At 39.6% G+C, this 23,831-nt stretch overlaps 1 protein-coding gene across 3 annotated transcripts in view; it reads right to left on the bottom strand.

The window, feature by feature from the left end:
- Nucleotides 1–23,831, bottom strand: part of tpk1 (thiamin pyrophosphokinase 1) — an 82,274-nt gene that overhangs the window by 46,977 nt on the left and 11,466 nt on the right. For 2 of the 3 annotated variants that reach the window (XM_077555063.1, XM_077555065.1), the window contains exons 4-5: nucleotides 10,904–10,970; nucleotides 42–114 (exon numbers count right to left, since the gene is read on the bottom strand). In XM_077555063.1, coding sequence (XP_077411189.1) covers nucleotides 42–114; nucleotides 10,904–10,970 — 140 coding nt within the window. Of the gene's footprint in view, nucleotides 1–41; nucleotides 115–262; nucleotides 364–10,903; nucleotides 10,971–23,831 lie in introns of those variants that run through there. The other variant, XM_077555064.1, reaches the window with a different exon arrangement.

The raw sequence follows: 23,831 nt of genomic DNA, 5'->3' as shown, positions 1-23,831 counted from the left end.
GTATAGTGCGAGTCTGGGCATTTGTGGTAAATTCCACTCACCTTGTCTGCAAAAAAGGCTCGGACCTCTGCAGTAATGGAGTCGAAATCACCACTGATATAGTCGGGGCAGAAGCTGGATGGAAGGATAGCAAACGAGTGTGAATGACAGAAAACGAAAAGTTGCAAGGATCACAAGAAAAACAGAGCGGGAACGAGTGTTCAACAGAGAGAAAAGTATTGTAGAGGAGAGAGACAGAGGTCATAAGGGCATGTGTCAGTACTTTGATATGAGCTGCAAGATTTGCCATGGGAAGACAGAGACATGAGGACAGACTGCTCTGTGACACTGCGATTGGTTCTCATACATTTCCTTCAGAGTACATGTAAGGTAATGGACATCTACTTAAAGCAACATACGACGCATTTCAAAGTAGCATTAGGGTCATAAGGAAAGAAAAGTACAAGTAAAAAAACATTGCATAAAAGCAAGAATAAAGTTGTAATTTTCCAAGGACTCATAATCTATTTTAACCAAGGACTCTACTCTTTTCCCAACTTCCATGTCCCATCTCTGTTTGGGTGCTAACTCTGCACCTCACATGACGAACAAACCCAAAAAAGGGAAGACAACAGTTTATGTTCTTTCTCTTGATGGTGTCAAAGTTCAAAACACGACTATGTCATTGTTTGTGAAACCTAACCTTATATTTTAACTTGACAAGACCTTTGAAAGTCTCTAACCTTTCCTCTTCTTGCAAGAATAAAACATACTGTTTATTACAGCAAGATACAAACCCTCAACTCCTTTATCTCTTTTAACTTGTTGCTTGCTATTTAGGTATGCTAATGTTGAAGCATTTGATTTCAATATCTGGATTAGTTGAAAGAAAATATGTTTAAATGCTATCAACTTGCCTTAAAATTAATGCACCGAGCACCTAGCTGTAATTCAAGTTTACACTTTAATTTCAGATAATATAAATTTACCTCCAAATAGAGACAAGGGTTACAAATGGAAGTAATATATGTTTACTATACAAAGCTTTCCTTGTTAGTGCATACAATAAAAGAGGATTACAACTGATAATTAAACAGGGCAGGAGGCTTGGGAGTAGACATCTACTTTGGTGTTTGGTTGTGTGCTCTGAATAGTAATTCCACTTAACCAAATGCAACATTGTTTCTAGACAACATGCATTCTCACAGTATAGGAATTACTAAGGTTTGTTGCAGATATCATTTAAAGCACGCAAGCATTGTGTAAACCATTTCAGAGTGGAACATTTGCCATACGTACACAGATAACATGTCTGTTCATTACATTTACGCGTGTGTTTATTTGTAAGAAGCAGGTCCACCCAGGAATATGATTGCTGCTATCTTGTGTGCACAAACAACATGATTTCATGGCTGGTTGAGTCGTGTGTGTACATATAATTGTACATCTACTCTTCCGGGGACCAGTTTCAGTTTCTTCAAACTCAGATGTGAGATGAGAGGATAACTTTTTTCAGAAACCCTCAGTGACGGATATCACCTAGAATTGGGTCTAAATTTATTAAATTGGACATTTTGTTGTGATGACTGAGGTTTCAGTAATCATGATGACAGTGGATGTCCTAACAAGAATAGAGGCACAAGCAGGGATGTGTGTTTATTACACAACAGCAAGCATTAGGAACGAGAATCTGGTTGGTTGAAAAGGAGAGACAGGGGGATTATTGACTAGAAACACACTGCTCCAACATCACTGCTCTAGAGGACTTCTGCATGGAGGAATGGACCAAAATACCCCAGTGTGTGCAAATCTGGTGAAGATCTACAGTAAATGTTTGACCTTTGTCACTGGTAAGAGATTGTATTACAAATATTGATTTGAATTTTTGTTATTGACCAAATACTTATTTTCCACTATAATTTACAAATAAATTATTTAAAAATTCAATTCCGTCTGTGACAGTTAACATGTACCTAAGATTTAAACTACAGACCTCCATCTTTTTAAGTCAGAGAACTTGTACAATCAGGGGCGACTAAATACTTATTTGCCCCCACTGTATTTACACACAAACACACATATAGACAAATCAAAGAGAACCTTAGTAGATGGAGGAACGTGTCACATATGCCTCTAGAGCGGCAAGTTGCAGACCCCTGATTTAGAGTCTTGAGTGAACATAATGCATGCTTTTGGAATGTGGGAGGAAACTGGACTATCCAGAGAAAACCCATGCAAACTCCAACCTGGAAGGCCAATGCCAGATACCCACACGACCTCTAAATTGTGAGGTGGTTGGGCTAACCAGTCATCCACCATGCAGCTATGCAGACAAAATGTGTATGCCAAACAAAATAACAAAAGGGCACGCTTTCTTTTAACAATAAAGGTATCCACAATAACCTTCATGTGATAGCTGGGATGAGACGAGATAGACTGAAGACTGATCTCACACGTCCTTGCACACAGATCCATGTAAAAGGCTCCATGGGTCCGTGTTTGCATCTAACAAGATATTGCATCCACATTAATATCAACTGACAGTTTAATTTGAATTGGAAATAGAGCATTTTGCCACCAGTTTGATTGAGAGTGCTTTGTAGTGGGGTGGCTGTGATCTTTGTGTAGATTTGAGCAGGTATGCTTTAGTCACTGGACTTTATATTAATAGAGTGGAGCCCGTGCACTGGGCATGAAAACAAGCACATCTCCATTCTCATGCCGAGGTAAGTCTATTTTAACTTTTACTGAGCTGCTGCGTCCATAAGTGCATCGCTAATTTGGTCACAAAAACGAGACTAGGTTTTAGACTCGCTAAAACCAGGTCTAACGAGTAGTGCCGATGGTGCAATGCGATCTTGCTGGATTTAATCAAGGCGCGGGTGGACAGATTCAGTGCTCCGTGGACGTGAATGGTGGATTTAGTTGGAACAATCTCTCTGAATCATTCTGAAAATCAATTCATTGAAAAAAGTGTTGCAGGTCTTGGAAGTGCAAGGGGTTAACACAAACGCGCGGTCGTGGGTCTCCAATTGCCCACATACACACAGCCAACTATCCATCCATCCAGCTTGTGCCGCTTAAACGAGGTCTAGTCGGGGATGGGGGGCAGCTTTAGGAGGGAAGCCCAGACTTCATTCTCCCCAGCCACTTCAACCAGCTCCACCGGCGGGATCCCAAAGAGTTCCAAGGCCAGCCGAGAGACATAGTCTCTCCAGCGTGTCCTGGGTCGTCCCCGGGGCCTCCCGCCGGTGGAACATGCCCGGAACACCTTTCCGGAGCGGCGGCAAGGAGGTATCCGGACCAGATACCCGAGCCACCTCAACTGGTTCCTCCCAACGCGGAGGAGCAGCAGCTCGACTCTGAGTCCCTGCCGGATGACCGAGCTTCTCACCCTTCTTCCCACCTACTCCTGGACACCCTGCGGAGGAAATTCATTTTGGCCGCTTGTATTATATTGATCTTGTTCTTTCAGTCATGACCCACAGCTCATGACCATAGGTGAGGGTAGGAACGTAGATCGACTGGTAAATTGAGAGCTTCGCCTTACGGCTCAGCTCTTTCTTCACCACAACGGACCGATATAGAGTCTGCATCACTGCAGACGCTGCACCGATCCGCCTGTCGATCTCCCGCTCCATCCTGCTCTCGCTCGTGAACAATACCCCAAAATACTTGAACTCCTCCACTTGGGGCAGGATCTCATCCCCGACCCGGAGAGAGCACGCCACCCTTTTCCGACTGAAAACCATGGTCTCGGATTTGGAGGTGCTGATCTTCATCCCAACTGCTTCACACTCGGCTGCGAACCCCTCCAGTGAGAGTTGGAGATCAAGGCTCAACAGCACCACATCATGTGCAAAAAGTAGCGATGCAATGCTGAGGCTACCAAAACGGACCCCCTCAACGCCTCTGCTGCGCCTAGAAATTCTGTCCATAAAAGTTATGAACAGAATCGGTGACAAAGGGCAGCTTTGGCGCAGTCCAACCCTCACTGGAAACGAATCCGACTTACTGCCGGCAATGCGGACCAAACTCTGACACCGATCGTAAATGGACCGAACAGCCCATATCAGGGGTCTCGGTACCCCATACTCCCGATGCACCCCCCACAGGACTCCCCAAGGGACCCAGTCAAACGCCTTCTCCAAATCCACAAAACACATGTAGACTGCTACATGCAGCCAACTATATCATCCATAAGCGGAAATCTCGCAGTTTACCAGCTGCCAATGTCATGCATGGACCCTAGCGAGTCCATTTCAGTTTCTGCAAAGTGAAGCCCACATACTCGGGTGTACTGCAGTCCGACCACTCTGATTTAATTGCAAATGAGGGATGCAGCTACGATTGGCTGGGAAAATGCTTTGTTCCATTAAACAAAGGTGCACAACAGCGCAAAAGCCCCATCACGGCCAATTCTATTGGCACAAAGTCTACGAAAATACCAGAAGAAAGAAAACTCCACCAATGCGCATAGCTAGACTACACTTTGCGTTAGGAATAAAAATAGGGCCCTAAGTCAGTCTGTTCGTCACTCTCCACTATCTCTCTCTCTCTTTCTCTCCCTCTCCTGTGACTATAAGTATACTACTATGCTACCTTTCCCTGTTTTTTTCATCAATAGAGGAGGCGTGGCTCTGATTCGTTCTGTTCAAATCAGAGAGGAGATGTCAAGTGCCACTCATGGGTGCACAGAAGCACTACAGGTTGAATTCAACTGGTTTGTTGTCTCTGGTTTTCTGGTGTTTATCATTACAGAGATGAGAGGTAATAATTTCAAGAAGCATTGCCAACTCTGCAATGTTATTACAAAAACTTGAAAACAAAACGACCTATGACCAATTCTCTTGCATATCAGTCCATCTCTTCTTCACATAGTGATAATGGGACACAGTCCTTAGCCTACAGTTCTAGAATATTTGCAACTGTCATTATCTATCAGGCTGCCACAGAAATAAGTGATGCCCTGGTAGATGGTCAGGAGGTACTCATTGCTTCGATGGTGCATAATGAAAAAGCGCGCAAAATAACAATACAAATAAATGTATGTTCTATATATGTTAGTATGAATGCAGAACACAAACCTTTTTATACATTACCGTACAGCAATACTTAAACCATAGAGGACAGCATTGTAAAATTATTATGCTTGGTTGAGAAATTATATTGTTTATTCCAACACATTGGCCTGCTACTTGACACATTGTCTTGTATGTTCTCAGTATGTGTTGCTTAGCAACTTAGCACTACATATATGAAGCAAAAGACCTGCAAATGCCCATCTTAATTTGCTATAAAAGTCTGATTGCAGACCCATTATTCTCTTTTTATCACTCCCATTTCCATTTCTTGATTGCCAGGCAATTTAAGATCTCAAGCTGTGCAATATATGAAAGTATAATAAAATGGAAATACAATGGTAGATTTGGCCTACAGTTTCGTGAAAAACATTTTCTTAAATTATTATTTTTTTGCATTGTTTCCCCACTTTAATGATTAAGATCTTCAAACAAATGTACAGTAAATATCAGACAAAGATAACCCAAGTAAAAATAAAAGGCAGCGGTGACTTTATTCATTCAGGGGAAAAATATTCAAAGCTAAGTGGCCCTGTATGGAAAATGTACTTCCCACCTAAATTTAATAAATGGTTGGGCGACCCTCAGTAGCTATGAGTCCAGCATTTTCTTCAACTGGCAAAAATACTTTCACATCTGTGCTGAGATATTTTGGTACTTCCTCTCAGAATTGCTTTAATTCAGCAACACTGGGGGACCTTTGTAAGATTTTTGAGTATATACAGTCTTTTTAAAGTAATGCCACGTCTTACAATCAGATTCAAGTCTGGACGTTGACTACACCACTCGTAAACCTTAATTTTATTGTTATTTTTAAGCCATTCAGAACTTGACTTGCCAGTTGTCCCGCTACGTAATCCAAGTGCACTTCAGCTTGAGGTCACAAATTGATGGCAAAATATTCTTCCTCATTATTTTCTGCAGCAAGGTTCTATCAATCACAGCAGGTCGTTTAGGGGCCTCATTTATAAATCCGTGCGTGAAAACCTGTGCAGAAAAGCACGTATGAATGAAATTCAAACCTCACATACGCAGAAAAAAAAGAGATTTATAAACCATGCGTAGACAGACACACATACGCAAACCTAAAAAATAAATAAATAAATAAATAAATACCACCTTTGGCGCAGAAATGTTAGTACGTAGAATATTGGCCTCATTTTGATCGTATACAAGCTTTATAAATGAGACCCCAGGTCTTGGCGGAGCTAAACAGCCCCAGATAATCACACTAAAACCAGCATTTACTGTTAGTATGTTCTTTTTCTGACATGCTGTGCTACATTTATGGTAAAGGTAACGAGACACACACCTTCCACAAAATTCAGTCCATGAAATAAAAATACTCTTATAAAAAAAGTCTGGGGAATCATTCTGATTTTGTTTGTTTGTTTTTTGTCAAAGTAAGACACGCTGTTATGTTTTTTTTTTTGTTTTTTTTAGGGAGTAAAGGGCATTGTTTTTTGCCTTGAAACTCTGCCACGGATGCCTTTTTTGCCCAGTGTCTCTATTGTTGAGTCATTAACACTAAACACCTTAACTGAAGCGAGGGAGGCCAGCACTTGTGGGTTGTTTGTCCTGGGTTGGGGCTGTAGGCCGACTGTTCACCACTGTACTATGTTTTCTTCATTTGTGGATAATGGCTTTCACTGTGGTTCCAGTTCAAAAGATGTAAATACATTTATCTCTCATCTGCTTTTAAATTTCTTTGGATTGTGGAATTTTGTTGTAGCTTTTTGAAATGTTATGACTCACTTCATTCTATAATACAGGGTCTATTTAAATGATTTCATTTGAATATGTGTGGAGATAATCAGGCTTGGCTGTAGTCAGTGAAAATGAACTGAGCTTTCAAAAAATATGATTGGGCACAGTTAATTCCTGATTTAGCACACATATAGCTTTGAATATATATATAATAATATACCATAATAAATAAAATCATTTAACAACTGCATTGTATGTTTACTTGGGTTATTTTTGTCGCATATCTAATTTGTTTGATGATCTTAATTAAGCATAAAAGTGGGAAACTGCAAAAACATTTAGAAGAGGACAAAAACTTGTTCCACGACACTGTCGGCACAGCTGTATATTGATGGTTGAAAGTCAATACTGAGGACGAAACAACCATGCATTGATGTTCACTTACACACATGTACACAGCTGTCCAATTACATTCAGCCATGATCCTTTACCTCTTCAACCATCTCTTGACTTTTTATACTCCCACGGAGGATTTGATTAGATGCACTAATTAGACAAATGTCATTTTGCAATTAGAAATAGGAGCGGATACAAAGCTTGAGTCAGAGGAGAATCAGGGGCATCAAGGAGGGACTTCTCCACAAACACCTGAGGTCCCATGAAAACAGTTTTATTACAGAGATATCATAACAATGAGACAGTTGATGATACTGAGGAAAAGGGTTAGAGTAAGACCATTACCATTGTTTATTACATCTCTTGTAGTCAAGCTTAAACTATTCAAGGGCATTGAACATGCTGTTGGGTGCATTTTAAATTAGATATAACGGTATATTTTGAGCCGCTCCATGATAACAGACTGGCCTTGCGTGACTGTGATGATGAGAGAAGTGAAAAACAGACTCTTTGCAGCTCTAAATAGTCACATTTCAATCACATTTGGCAGATTCGGTACACTGAGCTAATGGCATAATAGATGTACGGTATATTTAAATGCCCTATAACAGTGTGGAGAATGGGCTGATTTTGAATAACAAGAACCGAGAGTCAAGGTTTTTATTTGTTTGTCTGTTTTCTTTTATTCATTTTTGCTTTTCAGACACATTATTACAGGTTACATCGATCACATCATATCATTTGCAACATTGACATCCGAAAGAAGGGCTGACGGGTAGAAGCCATGGCTTATTAGTAACCCGTCCCCATCGATTCTTACTATACGCGCATCAGTCAGATATTGAAAGTCATTGACTCATATCGTTCAATCCCAGACTTAAATCTGCACACTCCTCGCTCAGTTTATCTTGAGCAATGTTTGAGTATAGGTTGCAGCTAGTACCAATAATTTGGAATTGTTAAACCGGTTTCCGGACGCCACCAACAGGCCCACTCAACCAGGCGAGTAGCCAAGGCAAGCGCATGCTCGTTCACAAGTACCGTCTTTGCTGACCTTGGATCAGCTTTCAACATGTTGTGGCTTCCAGAAGAGTAGATCGGCTTGCATTCTGCCCATTGCGTCCACAGCAATGTTCACTCGATTCTGGTCAGTTCAGCCACCAATTCACCAGTTGCCAGCATCCAGATGATGCTTAAATCTTGACACTCCTTAGCGCCCACCAAGGTTACCCACCAGCTGAGTAGGCCCTGCCGGCTCCATCCCGGAACCATGTTTACCAACCCATTGTAAATATTTACAGCAGATACATTGCAGCCACAATACAACCTAATCACAGCCTTGCATGTTACATCAAAATTTGGGTTAATTAGTAATTAGTAATATATTACAATAATTTCATTTGGGTAAAACATAATCTACAATTTAATAATGTGAGTTACTGATTGAAGTTATTGTCTCTCAAACTACGCCAATTCTTCCACTGTTTTCAAGATCTGTATTTTCTTCTGAGAAGATGAGTCTTCTTTTGTTTGAATGAAGATCCGACAGTTTTTTGTCCATTTGTTCTCGATAAGTCAATTATTTCTTAATTGTCGCGCCCTTCTGGCAATGTCTGCATTTCGTTTTGTGAGATTTTCATTGACGTAGACATGTTTACCTTTAAGCTTGTAGCAATCTCTCAAAAGAGCAATCTTTATCTTCCTGTCAACAAACCTGATCAGAACTGCCGTAAGGTAGGTAGGTAACGCTACAGAAGATGAGGCATGCTTGCATAGACATCATTATAGGAGGTTGAATTAAATACTGCTTCAAGTTTACTTGAGATTCAGCTGAAAATGGAACAAAACGGTGATGTGGGTTTCCAAGCAATTGATGATTGCTTGATGTGTTCCATGTGCACTGTATATAATGATAATGATGCACAATATTCTGAATGTTAAAAAAAGACAGGTACATGAGTAAAAGTCAATAGGAATAACATCACCTGATATGATAGAGCAAGAAAACAACCATATGAATGAAAGTGCAAGATCACAAAAAAGATGATTTTTTTTTTTAAAGAAATCAATATTGTGTGTGTTTGTATTATTAAACTTCAAACCAAGTATAGCTCTGCAAACTTTTTATTTCACTAAATAAGTTCCACTTGAAGCAGGCAGACTAGTACACACGAATGATCGCCTGCTACTCTTTAAGGACATTGCTTCTGCAGAATAAGTTACCTTCATTTGCATTTCAGAGAAATATCCATTTATGTTTGTCCTTCAGAACGCAATCTTGCAGGTGCAGCATCTCAGTGGGCAATTGGAATGCAATAATTCCAACAAAAATGGGACATAACTTCTATCCTCCCCTACATGAATGCAGCACTTCTTTCTGCTTTGCTGCCCCGTATTTAGGCAGCATCATTTGTCAGCTATTTACTTGCTTGCTGGGCTTCAGTGGACTAATCATTTTATGATATGGTTTGTGTGCAAGCAAAAGTGCAGATTAGGGTGTGCACTGATCTGAAAGCATATGACAAAAAAAATAACCCAGACTTGATACTTTAAAGTTGTTATACCCATGTTGTTGGCCAAGGGTGGATAAATCTTAGGGGTTTTGTAGAACCTATATAATACAAATGGCCTGAATTTCACTAAGAAGTTCTCTTTCTATATATTTTGCTCAAAAAAATTAAACTGTCAGTCATTTTGTATAACAATCCCCTTTGAAGCAATCAGTAAGTAACCCCGTATAGCTATACAATATTCATCTACAAAATTGATACACACCCATGGTTTGGTGTGAGGTTAGTGACACAACTGGAGACAAACTTTGCTACATACAAAGGAATGTACTACACTATAAAGTGTAAGTATATTTATATATATATACTTTATGTAACATCGCTGTCGGGCAGAATCATCCCAGCTCTTTTCTGCAATTATTCTTCAACAGACATCGTATTTAAATCCTGATCTACAAAGTGCTAATGTTTGCAAAAATTAAGGAGGATGTTTAAGTTTTCAGCCACACAAACCAATCAATCTTCCTCTCTTGTGTCTTTCTTTGTCATTATGTGAGGTGCCTGGACCCGAGGTGGCTCTATTGCAGTAGATCACTGCCACTTAATCTATTTTACTCATGCAATGGAAATATCAGTAAAGCAAGGTCTTTTGGACAAGAATGATAATGTAGATGATTGAATAAAGGATGAAATCTTGTGGGACTCAGTTTCAAACCGACCTTGACTACTAAAATGAACCCCAAACTTGCTCATGTCCCTTAACGGTCGCAGAAAACGAGAGGTCGAACCCTCATTTTCATCAACAGCCTTTAAAGAACACACACTCATGTTCACACTCTAAGCGTTAATGTGAAAGCCTGAACACTTCGGAGACCAAAGAGGCCCCAGATCCATCTCAGCGCTAACAGCAGTTTTCCATTAGACAGATACCCATACAGCGTTTGGGTTCAAAATTTGCAAAAAAACAGCCTTGGTATGATTTTCTTATACTGTACACATATAGTACAGAATGTGATAATGGGGCAAAAGAGGTCCTTTTTTAATTTTTTATTTTTTTTTTACAATAGGCACATAGTAAACAAACAAGCAACCACAATTCAAGTATTTAAAGCCAGATTGCCCAGCCCCACTTTCTTGTAAAAAAAAAAAAAAAAACTCACGCCATAATTACATAATGTATACAACACAACACAGTTATTATATATAGATGATGAAAATTGGCAGACTGACCTGTCACTTTTTCCAGTGACGTTGTACAGATGATTGGCAGCACCATCAGCACATGCCGTCAAAAGAGCTACAAAGAGACAGGATAAAGATAGACATGAGGGAAATGAAAAATAGATACATTGATGTGAACAGGACCCCAGTGTGTCACGATATCACATAGTTACTGTCACATGCATTACACTGGATGATGAAATACATGTGAGGTAGTGTGGTACTGGGAAGGTACTGTTGCAACATGTGCAGAATGTGGCTTAGCACTGTCTTACTGAAATAAGCAGGTACCCGGTACATCCTTAAAAAAGACGTTGCTTGGATGGCTGCATATTTTGCTCCATAATCTTTATGTACCTTTCAGCATTAATGGTGCCTTCACAGATGTGCAAATTACCCTTGCCATGGGAACTAAAATACCCTTATATCGTCACAGATACTGTTTTTTTTTTTTACTTTGAGCTGAAGACAATCTGGAATGTCCTTTTCCTCTTTGGCCACAAGACATAAATGATTTCCAAAAAACACATCACACTTTTTCCACTTTGCGTCAGTCCATCTCAGATGAACTCAATGATATTTTTTTTTATATATATGTTTTTTAAAAGTGTATGTTTTTTAAAAATGTGTTACATTAGTCAGATTCAACTTATTTATGTGACCACAGTGGCGTTTTCTTTCATTAACATATCCTTGTCTCTGGTAGGTGTAATCGAATAATGCACACTAGAACCAACTTATTTCGCTTCGTCATTAACTTTTTAAACATCCAGTTGACTACAAATGTTATAGGTACACTGCCAATTTAGCACAACTCTGAATGCCACTATTATTGTATTCATCATTGTAGCTGTGTCACACTGCACCATTTGCAGAACAGTTGTTGATCAGTATTACTGCACTACTAAACACTTTATATTGCTTTAAGAGTTATGCATCAATTTGCACATTTGTTGCTGTATCAGTATCACCGCACTACTGGACTCTGTACAGTACACTATACTGCTTATTGACTCACTTTCAAAGCCATACATTTACATTTTACAATGTAAGTTACAGTGTGGTGACTCAGATAGACTCCAAATGAAGCAATGCAGCTAGTTACATTGTAGATCGAAAACATTGGGTTTAACTTTGAACAAGGAATATCAGATAGATCAATATATAAGCTTTTATTTCTAGGTAATTTTGATTTCAAATACAAATGTTTTCAACTGAAAAGGCCAATGACAACACTGCAACACATTTCTGTTAAATCTACTGTAAAAAAATGTGTTTGGGGGTGCTGGGTGGGGGGTGTCTGGGGGTTTGGGTGCCTGGGGGCGGCTGGGGCTGGGCTGTGGTGGGTGGCGGGGGTGGATGGGGGCGGGGGAGCGGGGGCGGTGGGGTGCCTGGCGGGCCTGCCGTGCCCCGTCCTGCTGCGTTGGGTTGGTGGCGTGGGCCGTCTTGGAGTGGGGGGCGCTCCTGGCTCCTAGGTTTGCTCTGCGGCCGGTGGCCCCTGCGGGGCCCGAGGGTTGTCCCTTGGCGCTGCTGTGGCCTGGGGGGCCCTGGGGGGTTGTGCTTGATCTGTCCTGGCTGGGGTCGACGACTCTTGTCTTTGGTGGAAGTTTTCATGCATGCCAGATCCACCACACCAGCATCTATCGAAATTAAAACTCAATCTGCTTCTTCCTTTGGTCGTTGAATCGGTGGAGGCTGATGTCTGTGGATCTCACTCTGCTTCATCTATCCTTCCTTCCTTTCCTCAGTCTCTCCTTTGGTCTCTTGAGGTCTCCCTAATTTGTTGGAATTTAGATGTTTCTGGGGTTGGTGAAAGACTCTAGTTGGTAACCCGGTGGGTAGTAGGTGATGTCTGGTCGGTGCTGGATTTCACTTTATTTTCTTTGATCCTTCCTCGGGTCTCCTGACAACCTCACGACTCTAGCTGGATTCTGAAGTATTCGGTTTAGGTGAACAGTATGGGATTTTTAATAGGTTTTAGGTAAACTAATGAGTACATACTCAGATGCACGCACACATGCACACACACATTCTCACGCACATACAAAAAAACAACAACAAAAAACAAACAAAAAAACAAGAGAGCAATGATGATGACGTCAAATCGGTAAAATTACCGAATTAACAATACTGAGCTCTCAAAAAAAAAGAAAAAGAAAAGAAAACAAGAAAATGAAAATTACCTTTGACGATATGTATGTTTAAGCATTGTCCCTTTATAAGTTATATGTAGAAGTAAAATTTCAGGAACCTGCTGCACTTCCCAGCCAATAGTAGCTATGACAGCCACTGCTAAATGCATTTCACCAACATCCAAACATAAAACAAGCTCAGAGAAGGAAAAAAAAAACACTTTTATTCCAGATGGACTCCTTGCATGGACTCCTTGCATATGCACATTCAGTTTTCCAACTATCAGGCTGCAGTCCACAGAAGCAGCCTTGAATGTAAGCCTGTTCCTGCCCCTGAGAAGATGGATGGATGGATGGATGGATAGAATAGAATAGCTTTTATTGTCATAGTAACATTAAGATACAAGATTGTGTTACTCCCTCATACAAAATTAAAATAATTATAAACACACAAAATGGAATAAATAATAGTATATACAGATTAAAAAGTAATTAAAAGGGTAGATAAAAACAGCGCTACAAAAGCTATTGGATAAAAACTGTTTTTGAACCTGTTTGTTCTTGATTTTATCGACCTGTAACGCTTGCCTGAGTGAAAAGAGTCCTTAATAATGTTCTGAGCTCTACTGAGGCAGCAGGAGTGGTAGATGTCTAGGAGAAAGTGCAGACAGCAGCCAATGATCTTCTCTGCTGTCCTTTCATACTCTCTGCAACCTCTTCCTTTCCGCCTCAGTACAGCTGGGGTACCACACTGTAATGGCGTAAGTTAGCAGACTCTCTATGCACGAGCGGTAGAAGGGGTGTTGACTGTTGAAGATCTCCCTCCTGAGAACCCTCAGGAAGTGGAGCCGCTGCTGGGCCTTCTTCACCAATGCCACAGTGTTCGTAGTCCAGGACAGGTCTGCGGCGATGTGGAATGAAAGGACTGGATGATCACTCCCCGCAGCTACAGAGGGAACACTCGAGCTGGTGCATTGCTCCTGTAAGAAAACAAACTATGTTAAGTGGAGATGCACCTGAAAACTGAATGAGCTGCCATGTACAAACTTGTGCCAATGCACAATCTGTGGCAATAGGTCATTTGAAGATGACTAACTCAAGTCGTTGTTGTTCATTAAATTAATTTTATCAATAATTAGTTCATTGATATGCTACTAAGATGGATAAGATACAAACCCTAAGGTGTGTAATTAAATTGGACAATTGTTTGTTTATGTTCAACAAAGTTCTATGGTAGTTTTCTTCGGGGGGTTTTCATTTTGCTGAGTGACCCCGAAGTAGGGTGGGCGATGTGGCCAAAAAATGAAATCTTGATTTTTAGTCATTCAGGACGATTACGATTTTAATCGATTTTAATTTTAATGTAATAAACCCAATAAACATTCATTTCAAGGTTTAATTTATTTACATCAATAATTTCTGTGCAAAATGTTCAAACAACAATCATGTATACTGATTCTAAATCAGAACATAAACCTAACACTCATAGTTTATGCTTAAATGCCACAAGTAAGTAGTTGGCAGCTATTGTAAACGTGTTTTGTAACTCACCCGTCCAGCTTTCTGCCACGTGCAAAATTACAACTCACAGAAACATTTGGATGTAACAGAACATAAAAACAACAGCTTTTAATAATCCTGAAGACAAAATTCGATTTCACGATTTAGCAAATTTTCAACGATTCAATTTTTAAAATGACGATGTATCGAATTAATTTGATTTATTGCCTAACCCTACATTACTTCCATGATTTCTCCTTCTATGGCAAATTACACTTCTGTAACATAAATAAAATACCCTCAATAAACTAAATCGTAACGTCAACTTGTCACGGTGAGTGAGTGGCTTGTCAAGCCCTTCACTGACTAAAGCTGCATGGCCATAACTTCCACCAATTTGAGTTTTTCCTTCCACACCATCTGTGATGAAAAACATAATTGTAATTCGAGATGAATATTCAGTGACAAAGAAATATAGCTTCAGGTCTCGAGCTTTACAAGTGCTTGAGAAAGACTTGTAAACCACATATATGCTAACATACATGCTAACAGTTGACGCGTTTACTCGTCATTTACAACACCAAACTTTATACAACATTTAAATAGCATCAGTAGTGTTTTCCAAAAATATGTATACTCACCTAAACGTAGAAGCTGCACCTTTCACACGTTATTTTGTGTAATGTTTCGTCATGTCACGTTACCACACACAGCTCAGCTGTTGTGATCAACAGCTGTTGCATGTCAACTGAGATTGGCGGAATAACATCACGTGATATGTAGCGTTGTGTGCTATTGGTTCACTGACATAGGAGTCTGCAGCGTTGTCTGCACGTTTAATCTACAACTTGATTTTGGGAAAAATGTGCAATAATTCCGAGTGCCGACTTATTAAAATCTTATTCAGAAAAAAATGAACTTCAAAACGTCAACGATCCAGGTCTTCCCTCACCAGGGATCATTGATCTCAAAAACTAAAGCAGATACGTCTCCACCGCCTATGTGGATTACATGTAAATACTGCCAAGATTGTCGGATTTTGGCGGGTATCTGGTATTGGATAAGAAGCAAAATGCGGACCCTGTATTATCATCGGAGCAAGGACAAAAATTCAGCGAATTGGTGAGTAATATTTTAGCGCGAGGGCAGTCTGCAGCGTCTTCACATCGCAACGTTACAGCTAACATTTATTTATGCACTTGGCTGCAGAACGGGGATTGATTTTACAACGAGAGCGGCACGGTGGCTGACTGGTTAGCACAATGGTGACAAAGTCCGGTCCTCGAGGGCCTAAATCCTGCATGTTTTAGAGGTTTCCCACGTTCAACACAGCTGGATTATATTTAAGATCCTCATCCAGCTCTGCAGGGGCCTGATAATTATCCTGATCATTGAATCAGGTGGGTTGGACCTCAAAAACATGCAGGACTCAGGCCCTCGAGGACCGGCTCTTGACACATGTGGGTTAGCACGTCCGCCTCCCAGTGCTGAGGGTGTGAGATTGAGTCCGGGCTTTGGCCTTCCGGGTGGGGTTTGCATGTTCTCCCCATGCCTGCGTGGGTTTCTTCCAGGTGCTCTGGTCTCCTCCCACATTCCAAAAACAAGCATGGTAGGTTAATTGGGCGCTGTGAATTATCCCTAGGTTTGATTGTGGGTCTGGATGGTTGTTCGTCTCTGTGTGCCCTGCGATTGGCTGGCTTGCAACCAGTTCAGGGTGTACCCCACCTACTGCCCCCAAGCCAGCTGTGTAGGCTCCAGCACCCCAGCAATCCTTTGGAGGAATAAGCGGTTCATAAAATGGATGGATGGATTTTATTTATGAAATACTGTATTATTTATTTACAGGAATTTACTGAGAATTTTAGTTGCCAGTAAATTCCTGTAAATTAGAATACAAAAAACAGTTGTAAACTAGATTACAGTGAATTGCAGTTTTCTTTAAAATAAAATTATTAATAAATAAATACAGTAATTACATGTAATTTATATATAGTAAATACTTGTAAAAAAAAAATAATAATAATACAGTGATATACTGTAATAGATTTTCACAGTAAATAAATTATATTTGACAATAATTAGCTGGCAACTTTTTTGCCAGTTATTTCTTGTAAATTCTACACTCAATTTGTTACAGTGTAATGTCTGTGATAATTTGAATCCTACTTATTTAAATTGTTGAACTTTACATTATAACAGAGTGTAAATGTTCATTCTCTTGCTGGTTAGACACTTCAAAAAGACAACACAATGACTCATTTTATGAAGCCAATTTAGGATAGGATAACTAACTTCTGGCCTCTTAACATGAGGGAGTTATTACCTGTTCTGATTTTAAAAACAGACAAATGAGGATGTTTGCTGTTTGTTTTTTTAATGAATGATATGCAGTCCCTAAAAATGAGATGCAAGCTATTTGCAAATTTATTCTCTTTCATGGCTCCTATTTAATTCAAACTGAACAGGCAGACATTTTTTTAAGAGCCCTTTTATGTTTGGGGCTGTTAGGGTGCACTCAAGGGAAAGACTTCAAAGGTCTAGCACTGCTTTTTCTACTTGTACCTTGTGAAAGTAACTGTGGCGTGCACCAAAGAGAGGGTGAACACTTGTACATCTGTCTGCTTCATCTCATACTTTTCTTTGTCCATTACCATGTCTGTCTGGAAGCAGGAGCACATTTACAACAGGGCTATACTGATAATATTTTTGGTAGCACTCTTTTGTTCAAGAAAAAACACCCCACAATGATAATGAACATTTATTAAAAAATAAATTTTTGCATCATTTTTCATCAAACAAAGTGGTTTAGAAAATGGATGGATACATTTCTTTATCTCTCAATGAGATGTCTCCAACTCCACCTTGGGAACAGTCCTATGTTTTGATTTTTGATGTTTTGTTGGATTTTTTTGTTTCATATTTTGTTGGGATGACCCATTACCAGCAGAAGAAACATTGGGCAGCAGATACCCAGCAGAGATTGAAGACATCAGGTTGTGGATGCAGCAAAACAACATCAGGTCATGAACAAGCATCCTCTATGATTCACTTGCCAATGACCCAGTTGTTTCATCTGTCCAAAGAACATTGGTCCAGAATCTTTGGGGTTTGGGAATATACATTTTAACTAAGTCTTATTAGTTTCAAGTCATCTCAGTGTCATTTAACCCATTAAAGCCGGGAGCGCATTACCACGTTTCTACCACTAGAGCCAGGACAGCTCTAACACTCTTCTACCTTTACAGCCGGGACTAAATACACCAACACTAATGAGACACACCTGGGGAACACTATAGGAAGAGGGCACTGATTGGTCAAACACACTGGGAAGGGAACAGGCACACAAGTGGACGTAATCAGACATAACAAGACAGGGGAAACACACAGGACCACAAGACAAACACACCAAAATAAAATAAAACCCTAACCCATACAAAACAAAAACGTGACACTTTGGACATAAACAAAAGTATGAAGCCATCATAATATAAATTGTTCAGAAGTCTGTGATGGATCTACAACAAGGACTACAGCAGTAACAGCACAGATGGGCAAAATGGTAAGGTGTCAACATAAAATTATGAGTCACCGGTTTAAGTTTGCTGGCTTTAATGAGCATTGCTCAATAGCATCGAAAAGAGAAAGAGCTTTCTTTCCAGCAAGGTGGTGTACTGTCCAGGGTGGGGTGAGTCCAAGAGATTTTTGCCAGTCCTTGTCTTACTTCATGCAGTGTGCAAGTCTTCCAGAGTGGGTAGACAGGTACGTAGACATTGTAGCAGCACTACAGCAGAACAAGGAACTGATTCAATGACTGCTGTATAGAACTGCCTCAACAGCAGCTGTGGCAGGCCATGCTTCCTCAGCAGCCACAGGAAATATATAAGTCCTCATCTGGCCATGTAGAATGGAGATAGCCTCCCGCTTCTGGTCCTAAGATACTGCAATTCCCAGGAACATAAAGGTCTTGACAGCTGGACAGTGTGAGGGGAAGCTGTGGCGAAGTATGTTTCCTCAAGTCCAAATTCACCTCTACGATATGAAGGACGCTGTAAATGCACTGGCAGATGGCAGAAGAGACGCTGAGCTGGAGGAGCTTGAAGGAGAGGAGATGATGATGGTGTTGAATGCAGAGTTAATGTCCATGAAAAAGATCTAAGCATAGGCCCCTTTGCTTTTGAGGTGTTCCTGGATGATGTGCAGGCCCATATCGACTGCATCATAAATCCATTACAATTTATTATGAGAATTATCCTTAGTGCACAGGTTTGGACTGGACTATGTCCAGTAATGACTGGAATGTAAATGAGTCATCACACTGGGAAACAATTTTGGGAAAACATTTTGTTGAGTTAGATTTTTATGTTGATTGAAACTAAAATTGGCATGCTGATTTTTATTGCTCTTTTTTATATACTGTATATATATATAAATATATATATATATATAAATAATTATAAATGTTTTATTTTTATTTTTGTATTTTTTTTGGGGGGGGGGGGGGGGTCCCATGCATCCTTCCACTCTTCCATACTTTGTGTTCTTCTTGATGACACGTTTTACACACTCCATCCTTGATTGCAAAGCTGATGCTTGACAATGCAATGGTCCCAAATCTCAACAAGCCGTTACACATCAACAAATGGTGACATGGTAAATGCATGCACAATTTTCTAATACAGAGTGTCACCTGCCCTGGTTGCCTCATTAAGCTGTTGCACCGTGTCTGAGCACAAGCAAGTCGATGGGTGAGTGATTGAAGGTAAAGTGGGTGACTGATAGACTAGATGTGGGTGAGAAAGTGTGTGAGCGAGATAAGCAGCTTGTTTCCACTTCACAACATCACACCCGGCACCTGTTTGAGTTCCCCTTTGATCGGTATTCTGCACTCTACCTTCCCGTAGCTTTTTGGCACCCTGCTGCTGAACCTCTCCCAGGGGTGATGAGGGGAGCCAAGGGGCAGCACATCACAAGGCTGAAATGTACTCAATCTGTGTGTGTGTGTGTGTGTGTGTGCGTGTGTGTGTGTGTGTGTGTGTGTGTGTGCGCGTGCGTGCGTGTCTGTGCGTGCGCGTGTGATCAGGTCGGTGTGGGTGGAGATAGGGCTGCGGTGCCGCCATGTGAACCACAACCTGAAGAGTGGCACACAAACCCTAACATCTGCTGAGCCCATAAACAGTATTAAAAATACATGTAATATCGTTTTAGAGGTTTTGGCTTTCAAGCTGCGAGAGATCTATGATCCACCATCGCTGCACCAGAGTTGTCTCTTCAGACCGTCTTATGGTCCCATGAGCAAGCATGAGCCAGGAGCAAAATTGATAAGAAAAGCTTATTCTGCAGCATTGCTTGTGGCACTTCAAAATCCCACCCAAACGTTCCCTCAAACTTTATTTGAAAATATGTCTTATCTTTGCAACAAGAAATATCAAAACTTGTCACATCCCAACATCAAGCAGCATTGCATGTTTGATGGGTCTAATCTATGCCACAGTGGTCCTGATGCTTGTTTAATCCAGTGTGACTAGTGTGATTTTTTTTTTTTTAATGACATCGACTGTTCTGCTCACATCTCGAGTTCCACCCAAATTAGCAATGTAAAACGCCAGAATATGTATTATTGTGTAAAAAAATGGGACTAAAAAACTCCCCATATTTGTAATCAACAAACTATCAGATTGTCTTAACAAAATACTTTTTCAGCATAATTAGGTGCTTGGTATGACTGTGCTACAAAACAAGTATATAGTATGAATACAATCTTTAAGATCAATCTGGGTTTTGTTATGAATGTATTTTGGATTGGGTCATTGTGTCATATATGTAACTGTTTTTGGGTTGGGTCGTGGGGTCATTGTGTTATGATGTTGATGTTGCCATTTGTTATGCAGTTGTGATGTCCATTGTGAATATATTTTCAGATTCTATGCAGTTTCTATGACCCTGATGATGATGATGTACATTCTAAAAAGATAATTGTTGAACCAAGTTTAATTAATTCTGAGTTCATTAAACTTAATATATTGTGTTTGTGTGTTATGTGTTTAAGGTTGCTTTCCATGCATCCAGCCCTTCTCTCTCAATCAAGGTTTCTCAGTCAAGGTTTCTCCGTGTTCTGAATCCAGCCTGCTCACTATTGTTACTTTATATTTTTGTATATAAAGACTCTGTTTCCCAACTCCCATGCCGTGTCTGCGTTTGCATCCGAATTCTGCACCTCACAAGACAGGTTTTTGCATACTTAAATTAATATCTCAATTTTGATGTGTTTGTTTCATTGTTGATTGTCCTTGATATACTCTCCCCATCCAAAGATATCCTAAGAAAGCAGTGTACTGTACTTTTTGTGGCAAACCAGATAAGAAAATTGCTTTCTCCCATGTAATTAAATTATTTTAAGCCAACACAAAGACAACAGTCTCTCAGTGTGACTGACAATGGAAATAGCTCAGTTGCCTCATGGGGGACTTAGGCAGTTGATAAAAACATGACCACTATTTAAAATTCACATTGTTGCGTGTTTTACTTTCACATTCCCATTAAGGTTCCAGTGAAGCATTCAAACCTGAAGCTTCAAATGTCCCACAATTTAAAGTTGTAGCAAACGTTCCTGAAATAAATTGTCTTTAAAGTAATCCATCAATGCATCGTGTGAGATTAATTAAATGTCCATTACATACACACATTAACTAGGCAAACAGAAATACGGTTACCATGCACGTCATTGTTAATTCCAGCCATATCCTATTCAAAAGGGGAATAGATGCGTTTAATTATATGTTGGTAACATCTCTTTATACTTTATGGCGACAAGTTGAGCCTGTAACAATTTCATCATTTGTTATATATCTTATTTGTGAAAATTGTACAGTATGTTTAGAGAGCTGTATGTGGTAGACATCCTTTACTTGAGCAAGCATGACGTTACAATAATCTAAAATTAAATCATATACATCACAAAATAGACATGTTCTATATGTATATTGGTGTAAATACAAAGTGAGGCATTCTTATTTTATTTTTTTAAATTAATGAAGAAAAAACAAAAACAAAATGTTCCCTATTTTAAGAGTGCGCATGTATGTACAGTATTGCGTGAGGCTTTGTTTGTTATGTACTCTGACTAAGTGCCTTGGGTTATTTATTATACATACAGCAAAACAAATGTTTAGCTTTTTCTAGAGAAGTGGTACTTTCAGATATCAAGGGTGCTGCAATGTTTGAGACTGCAGCAAGGTCACAGTTTTTCTCATCTTTATAATGATCCAAATGCCCTCCAACAGAACTGGCGCTTGAAAATTGCTATATTGGGGCCATTCAGTTTAAGCTGCTAACGTGCACGTATGCATACGAACAGCGCAACAATTTAGCAAGTCATTAAGATGAGAATTATTATTATCATGCTTCCAGGCCAGAAAAAGATTTTTCACCACAGCCAACTTAAAAAAATATATTAATAGGTGAAAAAATGAAAAAATATTAATAAGTGAAAAAGGTCTGGCAGGCGTAGATGCAAATGGTTTGAATGTGGAGGTCTAGCTTTCTCTTAGGTAATGTATTTATCGAGCATGGCACAAACCAGCAGAGAGGTATGCACACTTGTGGTTGTATAATTCAACAACCAGTAGCTGCATCTGGTATGAACATATGCGCCTTCCAATGAATGCAGCGTGCATTAAGACCTTGCAAAATACTTAAAGATCAAAGAATATATATACAGTGTATACATTTTTTGATTTACAATTTGCTTCCTTTTTCAAGAAAGACACAGTATCGTAACCTATACTTAGAAACTAACAAGCCTAACCCTGAGCATATTGAGGCATTCCTCAGTAGCTTAAACATACCTCAGTTAACTACTGAATATAAAGACATGTTAGATGCGCCACTTACTATAAACGAGTTGTACAGTGCTCTAGATAGTATGCCTAATGGCAAAGCACCTGGCCCGGATGGTTATCCGGCTATATTTTTTAAGCACTTCTGGTTAATGCTTGCTCCACTATTCTTAAGAGTAGTAACAGAAATTAAAACTAAGGGTTACATACGCCCACACATGAATACAGCAGCAATTAAACTTTTATTAAAGCCAGAAAAAGACCCCACCCTTCCATCAAGTTACCGTCCGATTTCACTAATTAATACTGATATTAAAATTATCACTAAGGCTTTCACATCTAGACTAGAAACAGTAATCTCGACAATTATTCATAGCGACCAAACAGGCTTTATTAAAGATCGGAACTCTACTAATAATATTAGGAGACTCTTTAACCTTATTAGCATGTCACAGCGGCATGATAAAAAGGCAGTTATTATATCATTGGATGCAGAAAAAGCTTTCGACAAAGTTAACTGGTCCTTCCTCTTTGCTGTTTTAAATAAATTTGGCTTTGGGAAATCATTTATCCACTGGGTATCAGTATTATATGATTCTCCAAAAGCTACAGTTACTACTAATGGGATTATATCTCAGAGCTTTACTTTACAGAGAGGCACAAGACAGGGATGCCCACTATCCCCTTTATTATTTGCAATATTTATTGAGCCACTTGCATTAGCCATACGCCAGGAAAGAAGGATTCAAGGAATTTACTCTGGGGTAACAGAACATAAAATTAATCTATATGCCAATGACATCTTACTTTATTTAGAAAAGCCGGCTACTTCGCTAGGGGAAGTATTTAATTTAATAACTAAATTCTCACAGTTATCAGATTATTCTATTAACTGGACAAAATCAACACTTCTACCTATTACAGAAAATGCATGGAACCCTGCAAGCCAGGACCCACACTACTTATTTCCTATAGGTAATTTAAAATACTTAGGCATAAAAATCTCACCTAAATTAACTGATTTAATTCATTTAAACTTTTCTCCACTTCTGGATAACATTTATAGTGACTTGGAGCGCTGGAATAATCTTCCTATTTCTCTAATAGGACGAATAGCCACCATTAAAATGAAAGTTTTACCTAAAATAAACTATTTTTTCTCAATGATTCCATTTAAACCTACGGCTAAATGGTTCCAGTTGTTGGACTCAGCCGTAACAAAATTTTACTGGAATAAAAAAAAAGCAAAGATTAGTCTATCTACTCTTCAGAAAAGCAAATCCAAAGGTGGTCTAGAGGCACCAAATTTTATGTACTACTATATAGCTAACCAGCTACAATATATCGTTCTATGGGCACAACCCAACAGAGACACTAACTGTTGGTTGGAACTAGAACAGAAGGATTGTAATAACCTCAGACTTCGAGATTTACTCTTTATTACAACATCAATTAAGCGCCATAATTGTT

The sequence above is a fragment of the Vanacampus margaritifer genome, chromosome 20, assembly GCF_051991255.1.
Source record: "Vanacampus margaritifer isolate UIUO_Vmar chromosome 20, RoL_Vmar_1.0, whole genome shotgun sequence".
In the NCBI taxonomy this organism is placed as follows: Eukaryota; Metazoa; Chordata; class Actinopteri; order Syngnathiformes; family Syngnathidae; genus Vanacampus; species Vanacampus margaritifer.
The sequence above is the reverse complement of the archived record's forward strand: the minus strand, read 5'-3'. Positions and strand labels throughout refer to the sequence as shown.